The sequence below is a fragment of the Myotis nattereri genome, assembly GCF_964212035.1.
Source record: "Myotis nattereri genome assembly, chromosome: 20".
Lineage (NCBI taxonomy): Eukaryota > Metazoa > Chordata > Mammalia > Chiroptera > Vespertilionidae > Myotis > Myotis nattereri.
In genome coordinates, this window is record NC_138096.1 from 13,049,321 (window position 1) to 13,060,855 (window position 11,535).

Below are 11,535 nucleotides of genomic sequence, written 5' to 3' on the forward strand. Positions count from 1 at the left end.
GGTTCCTCACAGAGCCTGCAACCCATGCATGTGCCCTGACTGGTAATCCAACCCTGACCTCCTGGTTCATAGGTCAACACTCAACCCTTGAGCCACACCAGCCAGCGATCTCTACTTTTAAGGAGGACTTCGTAGTACCAGATGGCTCTCGCCTGGAAATGTATATAAACTTGCCATGGGAACATTCTTCACATTTTTTTTTTCTTTCAGAATCCCACTCATCATGACCGCTGTCCGGCTACGACAATTTGTTGACCGCCACCCAGTGATCCCACCCAGGTAACCTCCTTCCAGAGGCAGACAGGCAGGCGCCTGGGGAATCAGAACCGATGGACAGACAGCTGCTGCCAGGGGGCTCTAGTGAAGTGTCTTTGGGTTTAGTTGTTACAAACAAAACGAAAACTAAAAACTCCCACACTCGTGGCAGAATCCAAGCAAGCGGCAACTCCAAATCCCCAAAAGATTGAAGGACATTGGTTTTTGCTTGGGAAAGGCTTTAGCAAGAAGACAGGGATCCCTTTACTCTGCTTGGAATCCACCAGCCACTCCTGTGCTTGTGCTACAGGGGAGGTGACCGCACAGACGGAAACTAGGGCTGAGTATCACTCTTTCTCCAAGTTCATCCGTGGCCTAGGAATAACAAGTCCTAGACGTGTCTCACTGGGCTAAGCTCATCTTGCTGAGAGAGACTGTACAACAATCTGTGAATTCTAACCCCACCCGCCCTTCCCCACTCGCCATGGGATCTGCAGAGCTTTGTAAACTATAAAATCCAGGTAGAAACCTTACACAGCAAGTGATTTTGGGTCAGCCTCCTGCAGCTCCAGTGACTTGGTGGTTTTGAGCAAACCTCGTGTTCATTCGAGTATTTAGTTAATTTTAACAATATTTAGTCAACAAAGTTAAGTTCTTTTGCTTTCAGAAATTATCTAAGAAAGAAGTGGGGTGAGGGATTTTGGTTCCCAGGTATTTTGAGAGTCCTTTCAGAGAAAACACAGAGCCTACCTCTCGCTCCCTGAAACCCCGAGAGGAGGAAGCAGGGCGGTTCCAGGGGCTCCTGGTTTCTGTCTCCCCACAAGTGTTGGCTTTCTGTGTGTTTGACATCTGTTTTGTCCACGGTTGGGCGTATTGAACTGTGGTCTCATCTCCTGGGGAAAATGGAAACAAACTTTCCCTTGTGGCTGCTGCCTGGGGCTCAGCGGAACTAACTCCGTCACTGGGCCTGACCTGAGCCAGCCGTGGGCAGCCTGAGGGTTTGGGTGGAACACGGTGTGACAGGCACTGAAGTCGCAAGGCTGGCTGGATTCCGTTCTCTGTGTTCATCCATCAGAGCGCCACTAGGAGGCACCTGTCTGAGCTACCCTGGGTGCCCCGCCCACCACCCACCACCCACCTTCAGGACTCACTGTGGAGCAGGGCTGTATCTATGTTCTGCCTCGGCAACAATCGTGGGTCCAATCCACCAGCAGGCTCAGTCCTGCCTCCAGGATCCATCTCCCGTGGGAATGACTCACCATCTCCACTGCCGACACCATGGCAGACCACCATGGCCTCTCCCTTGCTCATCTACACCAACCACCACTCTTGTTGTCCTACAACCCATTCTCCGGAGAGAGCTGCATGAAATATAAATTGGATCAAAGCCACCCCCCTTTGCATAAAGCCCTGTGATGATTGCATTTTGCATAAAATCCAAACTCGTTGCCAGGGCCTACAAAGCCTACATGAACTGGCCTTGCCCATCTACAAAGCCCCATTATCTTCTTCCATTCCTTCAATAGGCCACACTCCTTCATTCCTCGGGGCTTTTGCACATGTCCCTTCTCCCTGGATCGCCCCCTCCCCCACCCTGGCCTGCCCTGTCTTAACTAGCCTCCTGTCACCACCCTGCTTAGCTCCTTGTCAGCTGCTCAGAGAGCGATTCCTGAACCACCCTGGCTAGAGAAGGTCTTCTGTCCACCTCTCCAGCTCTGTTACTTATTATTATTATTATTATTATTATTGACTAGAAGCCCGTTGCACGAAGATTCATGCAATAGGGCTTCCTTCCCCTGGCTGCCAGCACCAGTTTTCCTCCGGCACCCGGGACCCAGGCCTTTGGTCCAGCAGCAGCAGAGAAGCCAAGCCTCTTCAGTCTTCAGCCTTCAGTCTTCGCTCCACGCCTGCGTATGCAAATTAACTGCCATCTTTGTTGGGTTAATTTGCATAGTTGCTCCAATTGGCTGGTGGGCATAGCAGAGTGACACCAATTTGCATGTTTCTCTTTTATTAGTGTAGATTTCAGAAAGGAAGGGAGAGGGAGAGAGAGCTAGAAGCATCTGTGATGAGAGAGAATCATTGATGGGCTGCCTCTTGCATGCCTCCTACTGGAGATGGAGCCCGCAACCCAGGCATGTGCCCTGGCCGAATTAAACAGTGACCTCCTGGTTCATAGGTCAATGCTCAACCGCTAAGCCACACCGGCCGGGCTCTACTTCTGTTATACTCCATCTCACGCCTTTTTGGGAAACATGGCCTCGGGGCCGTTATCACAACTTATTTTATTTCTTCTTGGTCTCACCCACTGGAATAACAGTTAACACTTATGCAACTCTTATCCTGTGGCAACCACTGTACTTAACCTTCACAACGACTTAGGCACAGAGTGGTTAAGTGACATCCCAAGATCCCACAGCTAGTAAGTGATTGGCAGAGGTGGGATTTGAACCCACTGGCCTAGCTCCAACATCTGTGCTCTTGATGCCTGCACTCTATTGCATCTGGTTAGCTCCCTAGGGTGGCTCGTTTGCCTCTCCCTACAATCCACCATCATCACTTCTGCCCAGCTGATTGTCACATGTAGTAGGCCCTATGCCCATTTGCTGAAAAAAAATGAAAATGAATGAATCCATTCTTCATTGAGAAAAATAATGATTCTGTCATTTATTTGTGGTTTGGTTTTCTGGGTTCAATTCCAGGCAAGGGCATATACTTTGGTTGCAAGTTTGATCCCCGGCCCTGGTCGGGGAGTGTGCAGGAGGCAACCAATCAATGTGTCTCTCTCATATTGATGTTTCTCTTCTCTGTCTCTCCCCCTCTCTTCCACTCTCCCTAAAAATCAATGGGAAAATATCAGGTGAGGATTAACAACAAAAACAAAGTACAAGTAAAAGAATGTAAAATATCTTATTTTTAGAAACCGTTAAACTCTTCTGAAAAAAGTAATCATATGTACATATTATAGATGATTCTGGATGCAACATGGAGTTTGGAGAACTGGGTTTGGTCCTGGCTCTGGCCGTTGCTAGCCGGGGAATATTTAGCGAGTCCGCTCTCTGAACATCAGTCTCCTCTTCCACAACCAGGTGTAAATATTTACCTGGCAAGGTGACCGTGAGAATTGGATGAGATCATCTCTGCACAGACACTTGGGCAGCAGGAGGCAGACATAACAGAGAATTGCAGTCACAGCCGTAACCCCCTCGGGCCACGGGGGCCAGGCTCCTGAGGGACCGACACTCCTGACCTCCCCGGGGCATATCGAATGGTGTCTGCGGTTACAGTCACCCTCACAGGGGACAGGTCTGCTCTTGTCTGAACTGAACGCGTCGCCTCAGAGAGCCGAGCTGTCCTGGACTGTAAATAATGCATCAGACACAGCGGACACCTGCCCGCTCCCAGGAGAGCAAAGGCCTGTGTGCAGCTAATGCAGAAACTGAAGGGGTGGGAGCCGAGTTGGGAGGGGCTCCTTGGCCAGGCCCGAGGGCTGGCACGTGCTTTCCAGCCAGCCATCGGTTTGCCCCACACCCACCCACCCTGGGAGAGACCCAGTGCTGACTGACAGCCAGGTGAGGCATTTCCCTGTAGGACAGCGGTTCTCAACCTGTGGGTCGCGATCCTTTTGGGGGTCGAAGGACCCTTTCACAGGGGTCACCTAAGACCATCGGAAAACACGTATAATTACATATTGTTTTTGTGATGAATCACTCTGCTTTAATGATGTTCAATTTGTAACAATGAAAATACATCCTGCATATCAGATATTTACATGACGATTCATAACAGTAGCAAAATTACAGTGATGAAGGAGCAACAAAAATAATATTATGGTTGGGGGGTCCCCACAACATGAGGAACTGTATTAAAGGGTCATGGCATTAGGAAGGTTGAGAACCACTGCTGTAGGAGGTAGCAATTCTCTTCCAAAAACTGATGTTTTAGCTGCTTCGTTGGGAGCTTTCTCCTGTTTGAAGGCCACATAGAAGGGGTTGGAAAGTCTAACCAAGGAGTTAGAGGGAAAGTGTCCCATCTTCAGCCCCCAGCCTCCAACACCCTCCTCCTTACACGTCCCCACGGTCCGTTCCTGGGCCAAAACCCGCCCAGGGACCTTCCCAAAGGCTGGGTGGCAGAGCGTTAGCTGGTGCTGGTGAAGGGCTCCTCCCCCTAACAGCTTGGGCTGCCACCTGCGCTCGGCAGGTACTGGCCGTGTGCACGTGAGGGAAGAAGAGTCCATGGTCAGGGCACAGCCCAGCAAACAGCACAGCAGCTGTGAGAAGCCAGTGTCGCTCTGGAGCTCCATTGGCGTCTAATACACTGGCACATGGCCCTGGGGAACCATTCAGACCTGGATGGCGCCTACGGAAGCCAGGGCTCCCACCCGGGGCACCCAGAGATTTCATTTGTTCCCAGGATTGTGCCAACTCCTCTCTCTCCTTATGACTCAGTCCCCACTGTTAGTTCCTATCCAGGCCTCAGTCGTATTATCCACGGCTGGGCAGGCCCAGACAGCCTGTGGTTTCTCTGAAAATCAGAGCTCCCCGAGGTCCTGTTTGCACAGACAGACCCGCCCTACCCACAGAGCTTGCCTTTCATACCAGGTAGGAAGCGGGGACCCCACCGGTCCCCACATGTCCCGCTCTGATCCTAACTCTGTCCAAGTCTTTTTTTAAAAATACATTTTATTGATTTTTTACAGAGAGGAAGGGAGAGGGATAGAGAGCTAGAAACATCGATGAGAGAGAAACATGATCAGCTGCCTCCTGCACGCCCCACACTGGGGATGTGCCTGCAACCTAGGTACATGCCCTTGCCCCGAATCAAACCTGGGACCCTTCAGTCCCCAGGCCGACACTCTATCCAGTGAGCCAAACCAGCTAGGGCTCTGTCCAAGTCTTGACTTCTGAAATTGCCTTACCTGGAATCTCTTCCCCATCCTATTTGCCTCCCCAAACCCTAGACACCTGCCCAAACCCTAGACACTTGCTCAAACCCTAGACCAGCGGTTCTCAACCTGTGGGTCGTGACCCCTTTGGGGGTCGAACAACCCTTTCACAGGGGTCGCCTAAGCCCATCGGAAAACATATATAATTACATATTGTGTTTGTGATTCATCACTCTGCTTTAATTATGCTCAATTTGTAACAATGAAAATACATCCTGCATATCAGATATTTACATGACGATCCATAACAGTAGCAAAATGACAGTGATGAAGTAGCAACGAAAATAATTTTATGGTTGGGGGTCCCCACAACATGAGGAACTGTATTACAGGGTCGCGGCATTAGGGAGGTGGAGAACCACTGCCCTAGACCCATTGGCCTTCATTCAGACCACTATTTCGGCACCTACAGAGCATTCTGAGGACAAGAACTGCTACTGAGTCAGCTTGAACATAGCAGGGTGTGCAGAGAAGGCTACATACGTTCCATAAGTGATGTTTGGACTGGAGGTACATAGCTGAAGTCTCCATTCGTTGCCAACACATATTGGCGAGCTACTTCATAGTTTTGCTACTGACTCTTCCCTGGAATTCTTACAGTTCCTACTGAGTCCTCAGAATCTGCGGAAGGCCCTAAAAGACTGCACATATCACAAACCCTATCGTCCTCCAACGATGGCCATCGTCCCGTGTCCCCTCTCTCAGGGAATGGCAGCATCTTCCCAATGCTAAAGCCTAAGACTGGCCTTGGACAGCTCCCATCTTTTACCTCAATCCTCTCTCCTACTGCATCCCCACTCCATCCTCTCCTCTCCATCCACCTTTTCAACACATTGCTCAGAGCTTCACCACACCCCACAAAACCACTAAAATCTCCTCCTACCTGCCTTTCTACTGCTAGCCAGATTGTCCTCAGATGTGTTTTCCACCAATTTTCTAAAATAAAAAGTGCATTATATTTGTAATACTTTAAGCAATAAAACAAAATTTTTTTTAAAAAAGGATTAACCAGCAAATTAATTAATTAATTTTTAAAAAGTGTATTATAGCCTGGCTGGCGTGGCTCAGTGGATAGAGCATCTGCCCGTGAACTGAAGGGTCCCAGGTTCGATTCCAATCACGGGCACATACCTGTGTTGCGGGCTCGATCCCCAGTGTGGGGCGTGCTGGGGGCAGCCAATCCATGATCCTTTCTCATCATTGATGTTTCTCTCTCGCACTCCCTCTCCCTTCCTATCTAAATATATATATATATATATTTTAAATACATTTTTATTGATTTCAGAGAGGAAGGAAGAGGGAGAGAGAGATAGAAACATCAATGATGAGAAAGTCATCGATCAGCTGCCTCCTGCACGCCCCCTACAGGGGATCGAGCCCGCAACACAGGTATGTGCCCTTGATCGGAATCGAACCTGGGACCCTTCAGTTCACAGGCAGGTGCTCTATCCACTGAGAAAAACCGGCCAGGGCCATATATATATATATATTTTTTTAAGTAGAGAAAATAATATAAGAAACCCCCATTTTCTAATTCCCACTTTTCAACTATGATCAACATTTGCCCCACTGGTTTTAAATATCGTTGTATTTTTTTTCCCCTGATATTTTGAAACTGACACATCAAATGATTCCTGAAAACTGGATAAAAAAGACACTCCCATCAAGAAAGTCCAAGGGGGTACAGCATTGGGAAGGTAGTCAATAATATTGCAATAATTATGTGTGGTGCCAGGCAGGTACTAGGCTTGTCGGGGGGATCACTGAATACATTATATAAAGGTCTCGTCACTGTGCTCTGCACCTCGAACCAACATAATATTTGATGTCAACTGTAATTAAAATTAGTCTTGAAATAAAAAGTAATTAATTAACTAATTAATTAAAAGTTGGGGGGGGGGAGTTCAAGGAGTTCTGTGCCAGGAAATGGGGGCAAAGACCGAATATCTTCTTTCATTACATCACAGCTGGCACTCCTCTCTAAAGAACTGATCGTAGTAATTGCCTCTTTCTCGCCCCTCACTTTCTCCACCAGCCCATTCATTGCTCATCAAGGCAAGGACCTCCTCGGCTACCTCCCTGGGCAGCTGGCACGAATCCATGTTGATTCCAGTGTAAGGAGCTCTCCCAGGTGAGACACCTAACAATTACACTCAAGTTAGAATGATACATTTTTTAAAAAATGGGAATCACACTTTGTAATAACAAAAATGAGTATGAGAACAATAATAATTATTATTTGATGGATAGAAAACGGTTAGAAGGAAATACACCAAACTGTTAACAACAGTTATTTGTGAGTGGTGAGATGGTGCTTGTGTTTTATATCTTCCAGATTTTTTTCTAATGAGCAGATATTACTTTTATAGTCAGCAATAAATATGGAACTTTACTAAATTATCTAAGAAATGTAATCACCATGAGTGTAGAGTTTCAACTTAGTCAAATAATTTAACTTTTCCTGAGTCTGTTCCCTTCCCAGTAAAATGACAAATTTGACCTAAATGGTTTCTGCCTCTGTGCATATCATTTTAACAACAACAAAAAAGATACTTTGATGTTGCATTCTAGTGTGTAGAGGCTGGAAACCACAGGGGTTAAAAGCAGCAATCTGAGTAATTTTATGAAATGTTTGATCTTGGACAATTTTCATTGCATCTCCGACTCTCAGTTTTCTTATCTGTTAAACAAAATAATTGATATAAAATCCCAGAGCATAGTAGGCACTGAAAATATGATGGCATATTTTACAAATTTCTCCTTTCCTCTTGATCGCCTTTGATATAGTCATGTCTTGTTTGAAGTGCAGTTGGGTAGCATAAAAGCTGAGACTGGAATCTATCCACATTTTCTGATTCCCAGTTCAAAGCCCTTTGCCCCAACTCAAATACATACTTGACTTTGAAAAGCCAAGGGGGAAACCTAGTGCAAATGTCAATCAATGATTTTATTAAGTTTCTAGATAAGAATAAGAAGGAAATGCCCTAACCGGTTTGGCTCAGTGGATAGAGCGTCGGCCTGCGGACTGAAAGGTCCCAGGTTCTATTCCGGTCAAGGGCATGTACCTTGGTTGCAGGCACATCCCCAGTAGGGAGTGTGCAGGAGGCAGCTGATCGATGTTTCTCTCTCATCAATGTTTCTAACTCTCTATCCCTCTCCCTTCCTCTCTGTGAAAAATCAATAAAATATATTAAAAAAAGAAAAGAAAAAAAGAATAAGAAGCCGGTTGCCTTCTGTGACCCGTGACTGGGAGAGAAGGGCTGTGAAGGGAGGGACAGGGGACTGGAACCCCTGAGCCATCTACTGACAGCTTGGCTAGGGCTGGCCTTGATTGACAGAGTCTGGCCAACACTGTCTTGATGGCCTCCTGGCTACTTCCAGGGAATGAATTTCAGCTGATGAGAAAATGGAAAGCTTTTCTTCGACTGGGTGCTCAGCGAGCTGTTTCTATTTTCATTTAGATCTCTCATAGACTTGGCCATGCCACCCGAGGAGAAACGTCAATGCCAGCCTCAGCTAGACCAACAAACTCTCATCCGATATATTTGTTTTCAAAGACACTCCAAGCCTGACGAAGCATGGTACAAAGAAACCACGTACCAAAAACACTATTCGCTGCCATTTTACGTGCTTGGTAAGTCAAGCCAATTGCTCTTACCCTCTGAGACCAGCCCCGCCTGGGCCGCAGAGAAGCAACTCCCACGGGCTTGCCTCTGCTTCTGGGACCAGCCAAGCTGGGGGGAGGGGGAAGGGGAGGGGGAGGCATGTGTCCCGGTGCAGGAAGAATCCTGAGGTCGGCCCAAGGGCGTCTTCCTCCCTTCCTAGCTCTCTGTAGAGACTTCAGGAATGAAGATATACAAATGTCCTTGAGAGGAAGCAGCTCAAGTCTGATCACTCCTCACATATTGTTGAGGAACTCTACTCGTTCTCAATATATATACATATTTTTATTGATTTCAGAGAGGCAAGGGGAAGGAAAGAGAGATAGAAACATCAAAGATGAGAAGAATCATTGATCAGCTGTCTCCTGCAGGCCCCGCAGGCATGTGCCCTGATTGGGAATTGAACCAGTGACCTCTTGGTTTCATGAGTCGATGTTCAACCACTGAACCACACCAGCTCATTTTATTTTTCAATGATGACTTTCAAAGAAGGCACCCCCACAAATCCATATGAACTGTAGTTTCACTTTGTCAAATGGTGTGAAAATTTAAAAAAAATCATTTCCCATGTTCCTTCCACCCCCAAATCTGTATCAGATATTTCAGGTTTGATAGCATTCACTGTGGGCATATATATTCACTAACTGGAATGTCACAAGGAAGCCCCCAGAAGTTTGTCATGTGTTCTGAGAACATTTGCTGTTGAATTTACCTGGCTAACTGTGTATAATTCAGCTCCATTGTAACTTCTACAATGAGGATCTCTAAGGCTCTTACGTAGGATTCCTCCCACTTCTAAACTATATGTCCTGGGAATACTTGGTAATCTTCAAGGTCAGAATTGCTGTTCAACTCCATAGCAAGCCTTGAGAAGTTAAATGGTTACTAATTACATACAGGATCACATTTAATTAAATTAGATTGTAAAAATCCTCCAGGGATGGCATTTCTAGTCGTACTCTCTGGGCAAATGAGATGTTATTTGTTCTTAATATCAAGAAATGTTTGTTTAAATGCTGTTGAAGTGCTATGGGAGGTGGAATAGAACTGTGAAAAGATTAGGGACTTAGCCGCCTGATAATCCCGGGTCAAATGGGGGCGCCTTCTCTTCCAAGTCCTGTAATTTGGGGCAAATTAATTAATCTATTTGAGATGGCGGGAATATCAGTGGGCCTTTGAGGGTTACTGTGAATATGAGTTAATGTAAGCAAAACACCTAATACAGAGCATAGCACTGTACATATGAAGTCTTGTTAAAATGCTGTTGTTAAAACATTTTTTTCTTAAGTTTTTTTTTTATTGATTTTTAGAAAGAGAGGAAGGCAGAGGGAGAGGGAGAGATAGCAACATTGATGAGAGACAAATATCAATAGGCTGCCTCCTGCACGCCCCCCTACTGGGGATTGAGCCTGCAACCCGGGTATGTGCCCTGACGGGGAATCGAACCAGTAACCTCTTAGTTCATAGGTCGACACTCAGCCACTGAGCCACACCAACCAGGTGAAACACCCTGGTCTTTGATTCATTAAGCGTAGATGCAATGACTGGGGTCTTCCACGCAAGCCCTCCTTTACATAAGCAGAACTCTTAGTGGTTATAGACTGTAAGATAGGAGGGGATGTGCTGTAAGTGGTTATAGGCTGTAAGATAGGAGGGGATGCCAATAGGTATGAATTTAGGGATGGTAACAACTGCAGGTTGATACAAAGAGGATACAAAGTGGTCCATTTATAACGTAAAGTTTCAAGGGTTTGGGGGAAATCTAGAATTAGGATGTCAAAATGCAAATTTGTGATTTATTTTCATTACATTTTTGCATAATTCAGTATTATGAACCAGAGATTAAGCCACATAAATAATCCTTTGGCCCTAGCTGGTTTGGTTCAGTGGATAGAGGGTCGGCCTGTAGACTAACAGGTCCCAGGTTCGATTCTGGTCAAGGGCACATGCCTAGGCGGGTTGTGGACTCAATCCCCAATAGGGGGCATGCAGGAGGCAGCTGATCAGTGATTCACTCTCATCACTGATGTTTCTATCTTTCTCTCCCTCTCTCTTCCTCTCTGAAATCAATAAAAGTATATTAAAAAATAAATAAAAATAACCCTTTGACTAAGTCCTTTTTTACATAGCTTTCAAACATATTCCTTTGTCTTAAATCCCATAAATTTTGTTATTTTATACAATTGCTGTTGAAATGAAAGTGAGTTAAAATTTAGGAGTGAGTAGTCCTAAAGTAAATCATTAACTTGTTTTAAATTCCAGATTGGGACCAGAAATTAGGCACAATTTCCTCGAATCCTCGACCAATCAATTCACTACCGGAGTTCTGCTGTTGTGAAGAGAGGTGGCGCTGAAATAAAAGCTTTAAACCAAAATAGCTATGGTGCTTGAAAACATTTGGCGTTCTTAGGTGACTCTTTTAGACTAAAACCATGATAACTGACCTACTTTTTTTAAAATATATTTTTATTGATTTCAGAGAGGAAGGAAGAAGGGGAAAGGGAGAGAAAAACACCAATGATGAGAGAGAATCATTGATTGACTGCCTGCTGCACGCCCCGGGCATGTGCCCTGACCGGGAATTGAACCGTGACCTCCTGGTTTATAGGTTGGAGCTCAACCCTGAGCCACGCTGGCGGGGCAGAACTACTTTTACTTTACATGTGTATCCAG

At 46.1% G+C, this 11,535-nt stretch overlaps 1 protein-coding gene across 1 annotated transcript; it reads left to right on the forward strand.

Moving 5' to 3' along the window:
- Positions 1-214: 214 nt before the first annotated feature.
- On the forward strand, positions 215-11,216 carry SPMIP3 (sperm microtubule inner protein 3; the record flags this gene model as incomplete). The annotated part of the gene is made up of 4 exons (XM_081114411.1): positions 215-279; positions 7,236-7,331; positions 8,662-8,834; positions 11,125-11,216. Exons 1-4 carry the CDS (start codon positions 224-226, stop codon positions 11,214-11,216), a joined length of 417 nt encoding a protein of 138 aa, XP_080970537.1. The 5' UTR covers positions 215-223.
- Between the last annotated feature and the right edge of the window lie 319 nt (positions 11,217-11,535).